The sequence below is a fragment of the Rhea americana genome, unplaced genomic scaffold, assembly GCF_003343005.1.
Source record: "Rhea americana isolate MKP2758 unplaced genomic scaffold, rheAme1 scaffold_38, whole genome shotgun sequence".
NCBI classification, from domain to species: Eukaryota; Metazoa; Chordata; class Aves; order Rheiformes; family Rheidae; genus Rhea; species Rhea americana.
This window is the reverse complement of record NW_028186512.1, coordinates 5,232,692-5,254,095: the sequence shown is the minus strand read 5'-3', so window position 1 is coordinate 5,254,095 and position 21,404 is coordinate 5,232,692. Positions and strand designations below refer to the sequence as shown.

The window sequence follows — 21,404 nt, the reverse complement described above, 5'->3', positions numbered from 1 at the left end:
ACCCACTCCTGCAGGAGTTAATATTAAGGCTGCACAGTGCTGGATCACACAGATGTGGCTGGATCAGGCTGGGGCACAAAGTCACGTTTGGGCTACTTGAACAGACCAGTCAATACGGCATTTATACAGTCTTTCTCCTTTTTAGGCCAGATACAGGAAGATAAATGCTATCTGACCCAATTTAGTGGATAAACAGATGATACCTGATCTTGTAGAAAGTCTGAGGGAATTTTTCTCCATCACAACTCTTGGAACAGATCTGGGTTAGCAGAATAAGTTTACACCAGTCCAAGGCTTTGAACTACACAGTTTTGTGATCCTGCCCGAAAACCTGTAACATTAGATTTGCCACCTTACATATCCACCTCAGTATCTGTTTCTTYACTTGCCAGTGCCTAGTGCACAAAAAAGGGGTCAGAGTACTTCAAGGGAGAGATGGGTTGTGACAAGYAAGACATTTAGGTACTTGGGTCCTTCTTTAATTTTGGTGGTCCTGCATCACTCCTTTGATTAAGGCAAGACCTATTTCCTTGCATTCTCTCTGCTCATGCTTTTTCACCTAGCATTTTATATACCCAGTAGACTATACTTGCTCTTTGCAGGATGAACTGACATATATAGGTGATACTACCTTTGTTTTGTATTTTAAAGCAGTATCATTAAATGTTAATAGTGCCACAGGCTATGCATAAAATTCTGCCAGCATCCTGGGGCACAACACCAATGCTTGCAATGCTCCTTCACATCCAGCTTATTGGATTGATTTAGCCCTGCGCAACTGATAGTGCAAGGGTATTGACACTCCACTTAATGGTCTGCTCTTCTGTGCTCCGAGGCAATCAATTCGAGCTGGTGACAAAGACAAATAGGCAGCTTGGAAGAATCACTAGCCAAATTAGATCTTTTCCTCCTAATTTCTTTTATAAGTGGCAAATAAAGACCTTCGAAAAAAGTCAGACAGTGCAAAGGAAAAACAGAGACAATTTTTATTTTAGGGGTTTAGAATGCTAGGTGGAGAGGGGAAAGAAATGAGAAAGAAACAACAGAAAATTGTCCTCTTACAAAAAGGTATAGTAAGGGTAATATTTTAAAAGCAAGAAACCTAACATGTACAGATATGAGAGAGAGAGAGGTGGTTGTATGAGGGAGAGGGAGTGAGCAACACAAAAACTGTCCATATAATCAGTTCAATTTCTTTGAGGCTTCAAAATGCCAAGCTCTCTTTTCTCTCTATATATATATATGTATTTATAACACAGATAAAGGCTTCAGACTCTCTTGGGTTTCTCCCCCCACCATTTAATATAAAAGTTCTGTTCAGTACTTCAGTGTGCATGTTTATAATGCTCTTGCAACTGAGGAGTTGCAGACCAGCAGAGAATTCAAATACCCAGCCTATTGTCCCCCAAAATTAAATAAATAAAGCCCTTATCGCTCARCCCTCATCTTTTGTGCCAGCTAAAGGACTTTACTGCCTGTGAGGCTGTGTAAAGGAAAGGAGAGACCTGCAGACAAAGCTATCTCAAAATAAATGCAGCCTGCGCACTGTAGTCTTTCTCCACGCTTCTGCTGCAAAGCACATTGGCACTGTGCAATGTGGAGCCCTCGCTAAGCAGGAATAAATCGTAAGGGAGATTGGAAGGAGAGCAGCGTCTTTCAAACCAGCTGCCATGTAGTTTGGTGGAGGAGAGGGAACGGACTTAAAAGCGAGTTCTGAGCGGGTTACTTGAAGGCAGCTTCTCATGCCTCCGCTCACAATGAATAGCACTTAACTTCTATTGAAGCCACTTGCACTTCTTGTTAAGCAAGGTCCTATCTGCTAGAGCAAAAGTCATAAGAATTCAGTTTTAATCCTTGTTTTGTGGTCTAACTGAAGTTATCATGGTTCCCTTCTTACTCTTTAAGCACTGCAGAGGCTGAAGTCCACACAAGTGGGAAGGAGCACCATAACTTTTTCACAGCTGGTAGATTTGCTTTCCCTGTAATTACTAGCTTGTTTAGGAAAATCAAAGCTTTATTGTCACTTTTAGCCTTTTATTAAAACAGCTAATGAGAATTCAGGAACACTCCTTTCTTGCTGCCTTTATTTCTAATCTCAAGAACTGAAATATGTCTGTTTGGGGGGGGGGGGGCTGGTTATTTTTAACAGGACAGTGAGTGTCCACATATTGTTTATTGTAAAAGAATTCTCTTTCCTTAGCAGCAGAGCTGCTTGCAGAATAACTACCCAGCATTTGGAAAAGTGGCAAGATCTCCTCTCACTAGATGATGCGGTTTGGCATAAGATGTGGAACGTGCTGCTCAATTTCTTATAAAAATAAGTGCTTCTGTTAGAGCATATTAGTGTTTGTTTCAGAGCAAGTGCTTATAGGTTTGAAYAACTTACCAGCCTGAGTAAGCATACATTCCTGAATAGAAAGCAAGTGGTAACCCCATAACACTGGCATCATTCCCCGCAAAGGCATTTTTAAAGTGCTGTGTTTCTCCTGCAACATCAACAGAAACAATATTGAAAAATAAGCTCTTTGGTCACCTACTGCTTTAAAACAAATAAATATATCACACTATGGAACATTTAATCACCCAAGCAGGTCGCTGACTTCAAGTCCTACCCTTGACCTTAATTTCCGACCCAGCTCTTGCAGCCAGACCCTGCCAGCAATCATAAAAGACTTCTGTGGTGCTCCTAGTCATGCAAAAGCAGAATTTGACCTATTAGGTTTTTCCAAAGCATTCTGGGCTGGATGACGCTCTTACTGCAGCGTTGTCTCCAGCAGTGCCTTACATCAACACGAAAGAACAGAATGAGGCCTTGCAGTTTCTGCTATGAAAAGCTTCACTTGTTCGTTAACATTTTAACCAAAAGAAACATTGCTAGTATTTCACTTGCAGGCAACAATTTTAAAGCAAGTAAACCCAAAATCTAAAACCTTTCTATCAGAGAAATTTTTAGCATTTAGTAATTCCCTCCCACATAATATTCATCACAGTGTCTTATGCTATACTAAGAAAGAACTATGTACCTATAAAGGCAATCATTTGAGAGTAAACATTTTCAGAGTAACGCCTGGCAGGTAGCAGAAAGGATGCAGGARTAGGTGATTACCAAAGACACTTTCCAAAATATCACACTCAGTCCTAGTCCTAATATTCAGAAATGATTGTTTTGAACGTACTTTTAGTGATGGGGTAAGATAYCGACAAAACAATTTATCTCCCCATCAGTGTACATCCACTCTGGCTAACAAACACAAAGGTTTCCTCCTCCATAGCATATGAATACTCACAGCTGAACAATGCAACAAGGAGTTTCCACAAAGCCCAATTAAGAGTATAGTTCACTTGACGTTATAACAGACTCTACTGAGGAGGAATTTGCTGGGCACCACAAATCCAAGTTACAAATTTTAATTGTTTGTCTTTGCAATGACCCTTGAGTCATATTATTCCATTATTCTTTTACCAGACGCTCTGCAATTCATAAGATCTCCCTACAGCATCCCAGATTTCCTGAGCAGCAATGAACCTCTGCAGAAATGCAGCAGGAAGAAGCAGATTTCATCCAGACCTAAATTAGCAATGGGTCAAATTCTCAACTCTCTAATCAGTTTTTACTCAGCCCTTTGTCAAAATTCCCACAGAAGTGGAGGATTTTGGAGTAAGGGAGGACTGAGGCCAGAGGAAGGTCCCAGTGGGGGGTCAGTAATACTGGCTGAGCTGCAAAGGGGTGGCAGAACATAGCCAAACCCAGGTCTGGTCTGCCCCAAAGGTACAGAAAGAGGAGGGAYGGAGGGAACGGAGAGGAGGTGAGGGAACAGGCATTGCAGCTGCCAGAAAGAAAGTGAAAAACATGAGAACAGAGATAGTGAATTAGCAGAGCTCTACACAGGGAAACTTTTCTTTCCGAGACTATTGCTAACCACAGAGAGCTGCCCATGTCCGCGAGAAGCTCTGAGCTCACTGCCGAGCGCGAGCGCTGCGCTGCTGACGCAGGCTGGAGGCTTTGTGAAGGGTRAGAAAAGCGCCTCCCGGGGACTGAACCAGCACAACTGTGGTAAGTTTGGTTAGATAAGATCTGCCACCAACTCATTAAAAGCTGTTCCCCTTTCTGACCCACTGTGCTGAATGGCTCCCGGTGCTTTTTGTCGTCACTGTCTACCACCACTATAACGGGAATGAGCTGGGGCTTGTCTCCATCCCACARCCTCTGCTGCTACAGCTGCATCAGAAGAGCTTCTTCAGGTAGCTGAGTATATGCCAGCAAAAGGAGTTTTTCTGCCAGTGTTACTCCATCCAGATGACTTCCACGAAGCCACAGAAAGACCTACATAGCAGCTGGTGTGCGCGGAGCACAGCTCGGGAGGACAGAGGTGTCTGCTCACGCTTCTTGCTCATGCGGCAACACGGGCAAAGTTTGTGGAGCGGCCCTGGCCTTCTGAACTCCTCTACTTTCCTTTCCTAGGCTTGGGTGAGCCCCAAACCTTGCCTTTAGCTGCATGCTTTAGTCTTCCACTTGSAAGAAGAGAAGCACATGTGCTATGRGCATCCCATGGAGTTRCAGCCAGGAAGTCTGTAAAAACAATACGTGGGCTAACCRCGGTGTCCCTCCCCAAGACCCCACCTCTAACTCGCACGTTTAACTCCGATAACGARCAGCTGCAGCTGTGCCCAGCGACTGAGCAGAGATCAGCTTTCACAATGTACGTCGCCAAAGTGGCGAAACWGCCTCCAGCGTCCCGGCCATTTCGTGCGCTCCCCGATTTCCATCCCCCGGCACCGCGGGCGCGCGCTGGGTCGTCGCGGCGGTGCGGCCAAGGGAGGCACGCTCTGGCTGAGCGACTCTGGAGCGTGCTTTGAAGAGGGGCCGCTGCAGCCGAGTCTGCCCCTTCCACAAAGCTCGCACCACGCGGCAGCTACCCGCGGAGGAGCAATCCCGCGGCTCGTTCGAAAACGGGCTCTGATCTGAGTAGTCTCGTTGGCASGCTTGAGGGAAATACCAGTTCATCCCAGTGTAGCTCCACTGCTAATCAGTTACGTGACAGCACAGTGCTTCAGTTAAACAAGCAGAGACTAATTAAGAGATTTTGCTGCTATAAGCATTATTTGGCAGAGGCAGGTGGGGAAAGACTAGGGAGAGTAAAGATAAAAGCACTTTAAAAGCATTTACTTTTCATTTCATACCTTTAATTAGCTGGATAACTCCAGGGACTATAATTATCAGAATTGCTACAAGCTTGCAAAAGGTAAGGAAAATCTGAATACGGGCACTCCAGCTGACACTTGTGCTATTCAGGACCATCACCACCGCTGCAAGAGAAAAAAAGAAAAATCAGAGAAAAAATATTCGTGCCACCAAAATCACCACAAAACTATTTGCCAGTAGAGGTGTCGCACAAACAGTGAGTTCTGATGTACTTGAGGAAGTACCCTAATAACCTCCCCCATCTGCTCCCCTCTACTTCCCACGTTTCTCTTCCAGGCTCCCTGTGAAATGCATCAGCTGAGGCCCTCTCTGACCCCCTGCTCTGCCCATCCTTCTCTTCATTCCCTGCCTGGCTCCTTCAGCACCAAATTAAGGCTTCATCTACTCAGCATTGCTAACTGTGGGTCAACGATGGGTTGACAGAACTCTGCCTTGAATGAAAAAAAATTAATTGCACAACCCCTGTCACACCAGATTTCTGTATTGGTGCTGGTTTGATTAGAGATTTGCATTTTCAGAAAACAATAACAATTAATAAACCCATTAAACTTTCTCACCCCCATTTAGATCCTGCATAAATTTGTCACTCACTACCCCCATTTACACCTGCTCCTCTCTTTGCTCCTTCTCCTCCACTAAAGCCACACCAGAGCAGACACAGGAGGGCCCCGTTCCCAGTAACGTTCCCACCTGCACTTGGCAAAGCAGCTGACACTTTTTACTGCTGGAGAACAAGGCCCAGGTCCGTGCCTCACCAACACAAAGAGCAGAAGTGAGAAGTGCTTTTACATCCTGCCACCTCAGCTCATGTCCTTTGGGTCAGTGAGGGCATTTTCTGGTCTTTACTAGAGCACTAACTAATAATTTTAGTGTCACTTATTCTAGCTTATTTAAATGACTATGCTGGCAAAACAGAAAAAAAATAAAACAGTTTGTATAAATGAATATTTACCAAATGAATGGGAAAYGTGAGCCATTTCATTAGATAACAAAGTCATTTTCCCCTTGGCTACAGAAAAAGGTGGATGTGGTAACACAAGCCTGTTCACTGATCTTTTCTTTCCTCCCGTAGCACGGAACTAATGAATTAGCTTTTCATCAGAATCCTTCCTTACTTCAAAACTCTCTCAAGAGCATTTGTTTATCTGTATAACCAGCTATCTCACACATCGTGGGATGCATAAAATCACAAGCCAGTGTCTCCCATCAGAGCCTGGGAGCTAGTTTGTGTTAGCTGGCACTGCAAGCACTGCAGCCAAATTAGCTTTGGTTTAATAGAAAAGTGAGAAAATTTGCAAGTGATTTTATTCCGATGTATTCATGGAATTTTTATTTGGGAAAGCAGGGTTCCCACACTTAAAAAAACAAAAAATCAACACAAACATGCAAGATCGCTGAATTTGAATTTTTCATCAAAAAAGATTTTAAAGATCAAAATGTTTTCCCATTTCCATATTTACCCTATTTCAGAACTCAGARGTCTTTTCTGAGTCACCAAAAAAATCACCCGGGCTTCTGCAAAGTATCACTCAAGATCCAAATACTTATTTTTTGCTTCGTTACTTCTTTTTATACATATACTTGGCAGGGAGCAGAAAAYCCCAGGGGCCTGATTCACTATTCTGTTGTCCCAGCGTTACCCTGACATAACGTCATTTATTTAAGTGCTGAAAGTTTCCTCCAGGTTGCTGCTGAATATTAGTGCTGACTGAGGCTTCCTCTCTTTACTAGGGCTTGATTACAGGGCAAAAAAGGTCGAAAAGGTGCTCATAAGTTTTACAGCTACTTTAGCAAAATGTATTTAAAATAGCTATTTCACCAACACTGCTTTAGTTACGGAGAAGATTTAATGCCATAAACAAACATTGGCTTATTTCAAATTTTCTGGAAAGTTCACTTCTTTTCCGCAAGACAAAGCCCAGGTGGGGACGAGGCCACATGAAAATGTCAGAGAGAGTTTTATGCCACGCACTTTGACGTTCAGCTCCGTCAGAGGACAAGTTCACTGCAGCAAYCGTTCTGTTACTTTGCCCAGGTCAGAACAGGTAGCAGGAGCAGCCTCACCTCAGAGGGAGCCCTCCTCTAGTTTTTTTAGTGYATCGGTTGCCTGCCTGATACAGCTGTGAGAGCATCACCGGAGGGCACGCTAGAACGAGCATTAATTTCAATTCGCRCAGAAACTCATGGCCTTCCTTGCTAGCCAGCCACACACAAACCCCAAGCCACAAATCTGTGTACGAGCCGCACCTGCTCCAGAGAGAAACCCAGAGTGGTATTTGCACAGGCAGGYTGCGCTAAACATTCTCCATCCCTAAGTCAGCAAAATGACTCACCAGAGGCTTTCTGACCGAGTAGAGCAGGCGAAATGGGCGCTGCGAGGGTCTTAATTTGATCGGGAAGACGGAGGAACTCCACAGCTGCAGTCAGCCCAGCGCACGGTGCCACTAGCTTCAGTGGTGCTCTATACAAGGTCTCGCAGAGCTACGTGCTCCAGCTACCTCAGGTTGCAGAGCTGAGAAGTTCTCAGAGGATATGAGATTTTGACTCTGATTTTGTTTTTTTCAGAATTTCATTTTATTGGACTGAACTTAATGGACTATAAATATTTACGGTTTTATAATATTTAGTCTTTGYGGTTGCGTGAGCACAACAGACGTGAGTGGGGTTTATAACGACATCAYGTATCAGCAGCGTACTGGTTATGTTAGTAACTGGATAGTGAAAGGCTGTGGAGAAAAACTCATGAAAAAAGTTGAGAAAGAGAGGGAAAATGATAAAGCAATTGTGCCAGCATACAAGATGGAAATTGTATCTTGGGTCGAGGGTCATTATTCAACCACTCTTCTGTGAATAGTTTCTTATGGAGATACTTCAAGAAACCCATGGCAGAGACTTTGATACAGGATCACAGCGAAGATCAGAAGGAAGCAGCAACTCCCCAGACAAAAGGACAGTAAAAGTGGCACTCATCTTTTCTAAACTTGCCAACTAAAAGTTAGGCATCTAGTCTCCTTCTGTCCTCAGTGAAGCGATATATACCCCCAGAGGATGATTAATAGCACCTCTTTCAGAAGCCTATCTAAGATGAGATGAGTTGCCTTCAGGATCTCTCCCTCTTGTAGCTCTTTCTCCACTGACTTTATAGGGAGCATAGACAATTAGCTCAAACTAAATACCCACCTCAAAGCGAGGTGCACACTAATCCAGAAGGGAGGACAAAATGGTGTTCATGAACYGTCAAACACAACGGTAACACTGATCGTGTTGTTTTTCACAATCTTTTTTCCTTCGCATAGCCACAGCTGTAAAAGGTCAGTGAAATCCAATGGGAGAAGCAGCGGTAGCATTATATCTTGGCCTACTTTCAGGCATATGTACCACCGCCGCAGTGGGGAGCTTCAAAGGGAGCTACCCTCCGCTAACTTGTCAGACTTTTATGGCCGTGGCACTCAGAAGCAGAAAGAGCCCACATTAAGCAAAAATATCTCCATTTGTGGATTTTAATGCATCAATCAAAAAGAAGTYGCAGGAGGCACAAAAGCACCCATCAGAGCAGCTTTTGCTACTCCAACAGCCAAGAGATGTCTTAATTTAACTGYTTGTCTGAAATCTGTCAGCAGGAGAGTTCAACGTCCACAGCATCTGCCGTGCTGGAAAAAAAAAGGAACTAACTATAGGCTTGCATACACACCCAATTAATGCCAGCAAAACTTTTCAGAATATTTGCCAGCAAATACTGATAGATCTGTACAGCTGACCTCACTTTTCAAGCACACTATTCTCACTGTCCAACTGTCATAGTTGGACAGTATTGTTTTTGTGGTAGACCTTCAAACAATGGAAATTTTACATTATTGCAGTGTCAGATGCCCAAATACCCACATATGAGTTTAAAACTTTAAAAACACATACATGTGAGCTGATAGCGTGCTCCAAGCTTCTCCATTTTTAATAGCTGAAACCTGCTTATCTGCCTTCTCCTGATATGGAGACCAAGTAAAAAGATTAGAACTGGCTCAGTTAAGATTGCCTCTCTATTCAGGTTATATATCAATAATACAGTTCAATATCTTCACACAGTGTAATTTATCCCTCACTGTTATTAATTTAAGTTCACCATTAGAAGTAGAGTTAGAGGATAGAAATAAAGCAATAAATGAACATAGATTCTTTTTGCATACCCTATCACCATGCTTTGCAAAGCTCTTCTTTATCTGAAGAAATAATAAATATGGAGGAGTCTACCAGCTTTTATTTAAAAAGAGAAATGAATTTCTAAATGTTTCTCCTAAAAGAGACAGTCTTCTGCATCAGAACAGAGAAAGCCCATATGCATACTGCTTTGCGCCATTGGGCCAYCGTATCCAGCTCAAGCAATTCCCACGGTTAGATATTTAGGAGGTCTCTTCTCTATGTGCATTTTCTTTTGGAGTTCTTCCCTATGCTGGGGCACAGATTCCTCTTCTCTACCTGCTCACTTACTTCCATAGAAATCATAGTCACTGAATATCTTTGAGACATCTACGCTTCTCTCAGGTTTGATTAAGCTGACTGAATTTAGAAAAAGTTTATGGCAGACTGACAAATAGACTGATACATGTATGCACTATTTGTCTATTTTTCCCCCTYGCAGAGATAACTTAGAAATCACTTTAATTTACTGTGTATTTTTCAAGTTTGAAAAAAAACAGGTAGCAAAATCCCAATGCAGCACAGGAGATGCGGAAGGCAGGGGGATCTCAAGAGACAAGACCACAAGCACCCTTTTCTCCATGACCCTGGGGCCATTGACATGTTCGGACTTTTTGCTTCTGAAAAATAACTAATCATCTGTGTRGCCCAGTGGAGGGAATCACAATACCCCAGGAAAGAGAATTTGCTTGTTGAAAATTGCTCAAGGCAGATGTGATTTCAAGGGGAATTTTGTCCGCAACACGTGCTTTGCTCCTATGCAGCAATAAATSAATAATGAGACTTCCTTACGGGTCCCCCTTCTCCAGAAGGTCCCCATTTTAGCTCTCCTCTGACGTATATTACCTTTGCAGCACCTTGGCTCCCACTGCACCGTAAGCACAGTCCAGCAGTCCGAGCTGCAGCTGGTAGAGGAGCATCAGTGTCTGCCACTCCCCATCATAATCCTGGTCTCATGCACGTTGGGTAACTTTTTTGCAGCTCTTGAAAAGGGATCGCATTCCTTGCGGAATCATTAATACCACTCTTGGCTGCGCACGGAGTTGTTACGCGCTATTCCACCCGGCCAGCCTTATTGCCCTTTGTAAACCTGGTTTGCCAAGGTGATCGTAAAGAGGAAAGAAAGAACTGCTCTCTGTATTCATTGTGGATAAGACACAGAGTAATAGGCTTAAATTGCAGAAAAGGAGATTTAGGAGAAAAAAAATGAGAAAAGCTCTCTTGAGACAAGGATAGGAAAAAAATGGGATACAATACTCACAGAGATTGTAGAAACTCTCTCACTGGAGGTTTTATGACTAGTTTAGACAAACATCTGTCAGAAATTGTTTAGATAAGCTGATTGTGTTTGGGGGCAGGGGATAGCCTGGAGACTTTTCAAAATCTATTCCAGCCCTTTCTTGTGTGATCAGAAATGACAAGGTAAAACTACAGAACAAAGTCTCATTCAAGGACAGTGTTTAATGGTGCTTCTTACCACCTTTCTCCCCATGCAATAAAGATAAGAGAGATGCAGCAAGCACTCTGCCATCTCTTCCAATAGGAGAAGGGATGAGGAACGGATAAGACCACCAGAGGCATGTCAGCTGACTTTCTGATTAACTTAAGAAAATTCTCAATGAAAGCAAACACTGCCTGKGGCACCATTAAATTGGATTATAAGATCTTTAGGGTTCCAATATGTGTGCTCAACCCCCAAAAATCTTAGTCTTGCCTATCATTCTGCTTATATTCACAATATAAAAAATTCATCGTAATTGCTACCACAATAACTAATTCTGATAATACAAGAATAACAGTCATACACGCTCAGATCCCTGAACTAAGTGCAGTATATGATCAACACYTATTACAAATTAAACTCCACTGTAAAGCACACTGCAAAGAATACATGTAAATCCTTATCTCACATATCACTGTTTTCCTTAGCACCACCGTGTTCAGGATTACAAACTTTCTACGAGAATCTCTCGTTTCTGTGAAACAGAAGCTCATCCTACCTGCTCTGCGCAAACCCAGAGTCACCATAGGAACAGTCTGCTGTGTACTCCTACCTCCCTTTAGGGCGTAATTATTTCAGCGTAGCTCCACCCACCCCCCTGCAATGCTACTTCTTTGTTTAATTACTTTGTGAAATCCTGGCTTTGCACACAGATTTTCAATTAAATTAAAAGTAATAAAAACCTATTTTAAATTGTTCACGTATTGTGCTTGAATCACATGCACTTAACAAAACACTTTAATGTAGTCCTCAYTTCACATTCCTTCTGTCTCAGTGACCTTGAAGTTATTGAACATCTGTTTCACCCTTATCTTTTACTGAAATATTTTAGACAGATGTAACTATAAAAAGTCATTGACYCCAAAACTCAAGCCCTTAATTCAATTATTCCTGTGAAACCTGTAGTTTGTACATAATTAAGTCAGAAAGAAACCTGGTCACATACTGATTTTGTTAATACACTCCTGGTAGAACCGAATTCCTATCAAGAGAACTTCTGCAAAAAAAAGTCATAGTAACCTGGAGACTGGAAATTTCAATGTCAATTGAACTCTCTACCCCAAAGAAAGAAAAAGTCATATGAACCTATTATTGTGCAAAATTAAAGTGGTCTCTTGTGTGCCTTTGATCATTTTGCATGTCTCAATTCTGTTTTCCAGTCCTTTTGTTTCGGATATGTGCACTGACCAAACTGAAAGGAACAATCTGTTACTAATTACTCAGGTCTATTCTGCGCTCTCCTCCCCATATGTGTGTGTGTGTGCGCGCGTGAGAGTGTTATCYTTGGTGACTATTCCAAATCTGAAGCCATCTTTAGTGCTAAACACACTGCCCCAGAGTCACGGTCACATCCAGGTTGTCTTCTCCTTTCACTCAACATCATACACCGCAAGGCTCCTGGTCTAGAGAGAGCCTCCCCACTTCCACTGGACTTCTCTCTATCCCAAAACAGTCCACTCACGCTAATTGCGAAGTTAGAAAGAGTAGGATGAGCTGCACTCTCAGTGAACCGTACACCCTGCTCCCAAAGTCAGCTGGGTTTCTGCACCCCGAACTGCAACCACACCTGTAAGCTTKTGTTGCTGTGCAGGACAGGGTGGGACCTGGGAAGATCATTTCACGTTGCCTGTGGGCCAGTCTAGAGAACTACATTACTTCTCCACATCACGCTTGGCACACAATTGCCTCTTAAAACAGAAGCAATGCAAAGCCCTTCAAATCAAGTAATCATTCCCCATATCTCTGGCACTGGCTCACCGTCTCTTCAGGGACTGAAATTGCTTCCACCAAAGTAATGAGAGTCCTGCCATTAATTCAAGTGGCAACAGAATGAGGCTTGGCAATAGATTTTCCCTGCCATCAACAAGCTCTGTTATTTTTTTCACTACTGTRTATGTTCACAAACACACATATCCAGGCAAGGCATCATGCTGATGCCCTTGACACTGGGTGCACAGTTGTTCTGTAACGATTCACATCAAATGACTACCTGTTCAGCATGATTATTTATTTTTTTAAGTTTACATCATCTTTACTCTTCCCTGAAACCTAAAATTGGATACTTACTGATGCCAACAGCTGTAATAAGTTTAATTGCAAGTTCTGGGATCTCACACTGCATAAAGAAAGGTTCCAAAATATAGCGTCCAAATGCCAACGATATCACTGCTGTGGCAGCAGGGCTAGGGTAAAAAGTAAAAACAACAAAAAAATCACAAAATTAATCTACTGTAGTAGGTAAGCAATATTCATATGGGATCATGCTGTAACTTTATTATCACAGGACTGAGAACTATAGTTAATTTTGGTGCATATTTGTAACCATGCTACCATGTACCATGATTTCCGAATGTAAGAGATCATCAGGGAATCATAAACAGTTCAGCTTTGCTTAGTGGTTCTGCTCGATAGCAACACCTCTTATCAGGATGGAGTCATTCCTGTAACTTTTGTGTTGTGAAGCAGCCATAAATAGAATGGAAATGTATCAATACAAATCTTTGTTCACTCACCAGAACTAGATAATGTAGGCAAAACCCCATGTAAAACCTGATGAGGACTGTGTTTTAGTGGTGGGTATGTYTCACCCCTCATAGATAGGAGCAAATGAATTTCATTGGAGCTGGGAATTTTGCTTTACTGAAATAAGTATCCAAAAAATGCCCAAGTCTTTTGAATGAAAATGAGATTTGCTAAATGGAAACTGACTTTTTAAAACATTTGTTCCTCTTTATTGACTAACAACTTCCCAGCCTTGCAAGTGAGAGCAAAAATCCCCCAAGCACAGAAACCATCTTCCATGCATCAAAGAAACGTGAAGAAAGGCAAGCATGTGGTTCTTGCATTTATGAACTGGAAATACTCACGACATTCATAAAGGCTTGCTCTTTCGGACAGGCTAACTACTTGCCAAAAGCCTTAAAATTAATATATATATTAAGAGCAATTTACTCTGCACCTCAGATCAGATGCTGTCTACATATCTAGTGGTTTTGTTCACATTTGGAAGACACTTCTACCCTGTGTAGCTTCAGCTGGTGGTAGCTGTACTTCCATCACACAGTTACATGCAATAAGGGGAAAAAAGGCGTATGAATCTGCCTCTCATGATTTTTGAGGTAATCAAGAGTCCATGCAAATTTGTTATGAAAAATCTCCAGAATTTAATAAAACAATGCCGAGCTACAGAACATCCTACTCACCCTCCAGAATTTTAACAGAAATATGGCTGCTGTAAAATGCTATGGAAGGGCTTAAAAATTCTACAAAGAAGTTCTTATTCTTCACTGAATCATAAAGGAACTTTCCACAAGAGACTTTTGCCTCTGAAACAAAAATACTTTCTTAGAAGTATGAGTCAACCAGAATGTCACACATTGTGTTGGATCAAACTGCAGAGGAGCAAAGAACAGAAGTGTCTTCCTAAGAAAATTTCTGCCCCAACAAGTGAATGTTGCTGCTTGCAGATCCCACACGCACAAGAATTGCTCCTTTTCCTGACCAGCRAGGGACCTCACAACAGCTGACTTARCACTCAGGGCCTGAACATCCTCTCATTTTAGTTTTACACGCACATTCACTGAATTTACCTCTGCTGATTACTTCTAATTTGTAATTAGAAAGTACACCATGCCCCCAGCGTTTAAATGTAGCAGTGTGCCAAAAATAGTTTGCACTGCCCTAGATCAGATGGAAGATCAGATCTTCGACACTTTCTCAGACAACTTTCTTCCTCAGTTCCAGCTCCTTCTTCCAGAGCTTGATTTCTCCCTCWCGCTTTGAGAAAGACCTTCTCTAAGAGGTCGTGGCAACTAGCACCACAATATTCATTTTTAAAAACAGCTCCTAAATTACACCTCCAACAAACATCCGTGCCTCTTCCATTCCCACACTTGTGGCTGGCAGCGTAGTCCACAAATTGAGGCGAGAGCTGAAGGAGTTGGGCATTTTCCTCCTTACTGCACTCACAAAGCAAGACTGGCAGGCTCCTAACACYGGTGCGCTCAGGAGCGGGCAGCAAGAGAATTAGCAGCTTTCATTTAAGGACAAGCAGCACAAAATGCCACGGGGAAGGGAGCAGGTATATCGCCACCAGCACATACCACAGATGAGTGAGTCATTTATTTGGGAGCGGGCTTTCACCCAGCCTACATTTAGCAGTCACCAGATTCGAGCGTTACAGATGATACGTTCACAGTTTTCTTCATTCGTTTGTAAACTGGTATTAAAAAAAAAGAGCTTTGCTATACCTGCAACATGACACTCGGGGAGAAAAAACACTCCGAGTTGTCCTGGACAAGGAAGAGCAGAGTGAAAGGCACTTCTAGACTCARGTGATGCTGGYACATTTTAATCAGTATGTGCACRGTGTTTAAACATGCCTCAGACTTTAAAATAGTGGCCAAAAAGATATATGAGAGCAGGAAATGTTTATTTTTCGGTTGTGCCTGCTCCAGCAGCCCACAGGTCTGATAATCCTGCAATCTTTCATGGGAAAGAAAGGCTTAACTGAGAAGTGTATGAACAACTTCTGCCACTAAAACAAAACAAAAAACAACAACAAAAAAAAMCCCATAGATACGTATTTGGTCTCAAGTTCTTTGATGACAGCAGCCAGTTAGTTTACCCACGCAGGAGCCAGATATAAAACTCTAAACAGCGTTTCGGCAGCACTGCTCTGATCATCGCGAGTTGTGACAAGTCTCCCTCCCTAGCTGCCGCCAGGAGCTAAAGACACTACGGATGTTTCTTCGCGTGCGGGACGACTATTTACTGGGTGTGGGGCACGTTGTGATGACTAACTTTGTTTTCATGTCTCTCTCGGGACATTGACATATGTAAAAAAAAGGAAAAAAAGATTTTTTTTTTTTTAAAAAAGGAAAGAAATTGGTGAGAGGAGGAATTTATGAAGCCTGGTTTCTTGTGGATCTTCCTGCCTAGGCTAGTAAGGTTCCCCTCTCTAAYAAGGTGCGAGATAACAAGGGGGTTTAATTGCGTTGCTCCCTTCGTGGACTTCCTCACGTGCAATAATGCAGTTACATCCCCGCTGCTGCGTTTCTGTCAGTGAAAACATAGGTCTTTCCCCTCCACCTGGTTTCCTTTCAGGCAGGAGTTCACAGGGCTGAGACATCTGCTCTGCCCGTCACATCGCACCGACACGCTGCAATTAATACCGCGGTTACGCATGGGCGGGGAGGATGTAAGGGACMCTCCGACACGCACAACGATTTCCTCCGGAAAGCAGATAAGGATCCGTAGATTCATAGTGACTCAGCGCTGCGGGTGCTCTTAACCTCGGACGCTCTGCGCTGGGACTTGTCAATACTATGCAAAAGTAGTTACGTTTGGAAAGGAGGCCTGTGCTTTTGTGCCTGGTGGGGGGAAAGGAGCGCTGACCAGCCGGCTGCGGGAACGGAGTGCACCTGGAATTCATTTTATATAAGTGAATTACCCTGTTCTATGTGTAAAAAGCTCTCCAGCCTCAGAAATACTGTAAAAAAGAATGTCAACGGGTTAGCTTGGCTTTGATACGAAGATCCACTTACATTACGAAAAATTATTTGCTATGATTTGATGCTTTTGCATCTTCATAYTATAATTCACCTACACACTATGTCAAGGGCTGCATGAAGCACAAGCTTACCCATCAAACCAACACTTTGGATACTCCATGTGTGTAACAACTTTATACTGCTTTGCTTTCATTGGTGCATTTCATAGCAGTCAAGAAGTAACTTCTCCAACACTCCACAAAACCAAAATACAGGATCTGACTTTAGATATCGAGAGTACACGGTACCTTAAAATCTAAAAACGGCTGAGCAATAGCTTGACTAGAGGGATTCCTCTATCCACAGATAACAGCAGCCACTCCAAAAGCCAATGCCAAGCCTGAGAAAAAGCAAAAGTAACTTCCCTGCTCAACTAYGCTGTATACAAGCTAACTCTATATAGGCACAGGCATTATTAGTGACATCAATAGATACAGTAAGCTCAGCAGAATTAAAACAAGTAGCTGAMTTTGTGTGACAGGCACTTTACTTTGAATCTTTTTTTTTTTTCCAAACATACTTTTTTTAAATGTTTCAATGCTGACAAGCAAAATAATATTGTTGAATTACCTGAAGCAACCTTATTAAAAGAACACAGCTCATGCATCAGGATTCATTTGATTTCTTCACATATCAAATATTTGAGATTTTTCATTAGGAGTGAAAGTGTGTTGGCATCAGAAGAGAAATAAAGAAAACCCATGGTGCGCTTACCGAATGATGAGCAATTCAACCCAGACTCTCACAAAAGCAGGTAACGGACCAAAGGCCTCCAGGATATAGGTGTAGTGGCCACCAGATTTCTTAATGCATGTTCCTAGTTCAGCATAGCAGAGGGCACCTGTGAGAATTAAATGGTGGTATCACTAGAGCTATCCAGAAATACCTTTCAAAACATTTATGCTTCATGAATAATAAGACAAGCAACGGTGCTGCTGTAGTATTGCAATTACTTTTGATATGTTTTAATCATCTTTTTTCAAACAACTTTATGACGTTTCATTTATTCAACTAGACTTGCAGTTAACCAAGCAATTGTATTTCAGTGCAAGTCACCRAGCAAATTCTTTACTATTGAGGTGTGTCATTACTTATCAACATTTTGTGAACAGGTAGGACCAAATGCTGTGTCATGCCAGCTATGCAGTTTCCCAGTCAGCGTGACCACGCAGCTAAGTGAAAACCCTGGACACGTCAGCTTGCTATCACAGGATGATCACCTGCTTTCCGCACTGGCGACCACTGGTGCAGCCTCCAGAGGAAGGCCTGACCCACCTGCGTGCCCTGTGCTCTGCCGCGGGCGAAGCGATCGACCGGCCAAAACCCCAAGGCACGAACTGCGGATTAACAATTTCACTCGATAACGTTGTCGAYGCCTGACGCAGAAGCCTTGGGGAATGGCTTAACCCTGGCTTTTCAGCGCTCGCGCGGTCGTGCRCGTGCTACGGACGCAACGACAGCTCGGTTCGTGTCTGCGTTGCCCTCAAATCTAGACAGSTTCGTGTTTCCTTAGCAGGAGAGCGGTTTCCCCCATCGGCGAAGCGGCAGCTCAGGGCCAGCTCCCCGAGGCGGCCACCCGCACAGCACGTGTCCTCGGCCCTCGCGGCGCCGGGCTGCAGCTAGAAGGACCCGCCAGGAAGCAACCCCGGCCCGGGTACCGCCTGCTGCTGCCGCTTCGTGGGCCACCGCGCAGCCACCGGCTCTCCGCTCCGCGGCGGGACCGCGGCAGCAGAGCAGAGGCGTACCGAGCCTCGCAAACATCGGCAGCTCTGCTAGGAGCGCGAGAGGCCGCCGGGAAGCAGCAACAGAGTCGGCGGACGCTCATCCCGTAGGGTTAAAACCAACGAAGCACTGCGAAGTCCTTCAGGCTCTGCTCCCTGCGCGCTTCTGCGCGCCCACACGGCAAGATGAAAACCGCGGTTGCCAACCCACGTGGCGCATACAAGCCTGGCAGAGCTATAGGACTTCGTGACAAATTCCACCCTTGCTCATTCTTTTTGCTTGGGGCTTTGTGAAAATATGGTAGCTTTTGTCTGATATTCTTCAGCTAACCTGAAAAAAGTGCTCAAAGGAATTCTACAGCCACATTTAAAAGAAACCATGGATGCTTTCTTTTTTTTTTTCCCCCCTTGCCAATCTCTTCTGGAGAAATTCAGGATGAAATCAAATTATGTTTCACTGAGAGCTTCACCAAGACCTTAGGTGATCTTTATATGAAATTTTACTTTACAGGGAATTAAAAATGTTCACAACATGAAAAATATGAACATATAACTGTAACAATTCCATTTAGAGAAATAGGTAGTATCTTTTGCTGGGCAAAAACGTACTGTTCTTCGCATCTCGAGATCTGGAAAATGAGCCGGAAAAATCCATCTGACAAGAGACTAGGTTTTTTGCTACAAACTTTGTTTCACAGCTACAAAACCACAACTACTGAAGTTAAATGCAAACACACAACCCCTTAAGCAGGTTGCGTTTTAACCGAGTCTAAAGACCAAAGTCTTARGACAGGGTTACAAAATGCACCTGAGGTCCTCCTCTGTGGGAGGAGTTTGGCTGCAAGCAGGACTTCCACGCTCGCGTGACAGATTACATCGCACACGGTACTGCTACRCTTGACATTTGGCCCAAACGGGTCCAAGCTTTCCTTCCTCATCTGCCTGGCTTGGGAGGACTTAAGCCTGCACGCAGTCGATGCCTCTCTCAAGCTCAGAGCCACTTTACACGGAGCTGCATTTGCATGTTCCACCTATTAAGCAGGCACGCGTTAGTCAGCGTTTGCCCTCGTTACCTCCTGCCAGAAAACAAGCCGCCTGTGTTTTAAATAAAGCCAATATTCTTGTTAGCTCTTCGGCTTCTCCGAGATTAACTCATTAAGCAGGTCAATGGACCCTCTGTTCCTCAGCAGGCGGCTGGGGTTTCCCGCGCCGAGCGGGGGCTTTGCGCGCGGAGCAAATAAACCAGCATTCTTCAGAGTTTACTACTGTTAAAAACAAAAATTAGTAAAAGCTGTCGGTGTAGGCAGGTCAGGAATAAACCTCTCATTAGCAATTTGTTTCCATCCCCACCGCCTTCTGCAATGCAAGCAGCATCGCCAGCAGGAACAAAGTGAAAGCAGAAATCCACCTCTGGGGGAGGGGGGTTATTATTATTATTTTGCTCCCTTTCGTGCCAATACGGGTTGTGTCCAGCAGGAGTTATTCCTCCCAGAGCTTGATCTCGCCCCTGGGGAACTGAGTCCAACYGACTGCACGTTTCGCCGGTGTCCACGCGGAGCGGCCCGTACCCCCAGCACCTTGCAAGCAAACGCTAAACTGCTTCTTACAGCCAGCAGGAAAACGTTATATATGCACGGCACGCTTTCTGCTGCAGCGTTGGACGTTTCCTTTTCCTGTTACTTTCCGGACCCGTCGGAAACACGGTTTGCTCTTACGGTCGTCCCGAAGGGCTCCTGYGGCCGTAAGGGGAGGCACGAGGGGCAGCAGCGACCGCAGACCTCGGCACCCTGCACAGAACCTATCCGGGCGCGGGAAAAGCTCCTGCAGCCCTGCCGGTCCTCGAGCGCGGTGCTGCGCTGGGATCTCCAACGGCCAAACCCACGCCGGCGGCAGCGCCAGTGCGGCGGCTGCCCCTCCGGGGYGACTTACCGAAGAGGGAGAGGACGCCGCAGGCGACCCAGACGCAGAGGGACATGCCCACGCTGCCCGTGTTCTGCAGGATCCCCTTGGGCGAGATGAAGATGCCGGCGCCGATGATCGTGCCRATGATGATGGATATCCCCCTCAGGAGCGTCACCTTCTGCTTCAGCACCACCTTCGCCTCCTGGGCCGGCTGCCCGCTGCCCAGGGAGGGCAACCGGCCGTTGCATTGCCCCTGCGAGTAGTTTCCATTAGAGGCTGTGGTGACAGCAGCTTTCCTGAGCATGCTACACTGCCCCCAGCACACCCACGGCGAGCGCAGGCAGAAAGTTTGTAGCACAAACTCAGTTTGGGATCTTTCTTTTTTTTTCTTGTTTGTTTTTCTTTTTTCCCCCTCCTTGTGTAACTAGCTACTTAGTCCCTGCCTCCTGCCGCTGCCCCTCACCCAGGTAGGAGGCTCTCAGCGTGTTTGGCTCGTCCCCGCGGTCTGAGCCCTGCTCGGCAACACCTGCGCTTGCACGCTGCTAGCTGGTCCTGCCTATCGTTGGAAACCAGCTCGGCTTCCGCGTGGACTTGTATTTAAGCTCTTGTCATACCAAGTTACTCCAGCTGAATGATGATGCAAATTCTCCAGGTTTGCATCAGCCATTTGAGAACCTCTGGCATTACTCAGCATTTTTTTTTTTTTTTTTTGAACTGGTAGGGGCATGTTGCACAACCGACCTGCGCGGGGCGGTGGGAAGAACGAAGCGAGGAGGAGGAGGAGGCGGCAGCTGAGCTCTGACCGCCGCCGGCGACACCCGCAGACGCGCTCCCAAGTTTTTTTACAGTGACTCGCAGCGCGAGACAAAAGCCTGCCTTAACCGCAAAGCTGCTCCGAGCGAGCGCACGGGGAGAAGAAATCAAACGGGCTACGTCAGCGCTGGGTCTCTTCCAGCTCCTTTCTCCAAAAACTCCTCCTAACAACATTAAAGTTCGCGGGGCTTAACTTTTCGTCCCGTTGCGATCGACGAGCTGATCTCGCGGCTGCGCCGCGTACCTGGAAAGGTGCGGGAGGACGGCGTGCATCCCCATCCCCGGCGCGCAGCAGCCCCTGCTGCCCCCCGCTGCCTAGCAATGCGCCCGAACCCGGCTAATGAAAAATCTAGGTTATTTCCATAGTACAGTAATTTTCATACATGCAGTGTTTCTGGGATGTTCGTAAGCCACTTGGCAACAACACTTCCCCTTAAGAAATACTATTAACATTTACAGCAGAGCCTTTTTTTTTTTTTTTTTTTTTTATGGTCTGGCAGGATTAGGACAACACACCAGGG

At 44.6% G+C, this 21,404-nt stretch overlaps 1 protein-coding gene across 1 annotated transcript in view; it reads right to left on the bottom strand.

The window, feature by feature from the left end:
- Positions 1–20,704, bottom strand: part of SLC7A11 (solute carrier family 7 member 11) — a 58,645-nt gene extending 37,941 nt beyond the window's left edge. The window contains exons 1-5 of the mRNA XM_085313238.1: positions 20,098–20,704; positions 17,162–17,288; positions 12,963–13,078; positions 5,182–5,307; positions 2,387–2,486 (exon numbers count right to left, since the gene is read on the bottom strand). Of these exons, the coding sequence (XP_085169364.1) occupies positions 2,387–2,486; positions 5,182–5,307; positions 12,963–13,078; positions 17,162–17,288; positions 20,098–20,374 (746 nt within the window). The 5' untranslated portion in view covers positions 20,375–20,704. The remainder of the gene's footprint in view (positions 1–2,386; positions 2,487–5,181; positions 5,308–12,962; positions 13,079–17,161; positions 17,289–20,097) is intronic.
- Positions 20,705–21,404: the final 700 nt, after the last annotated feature.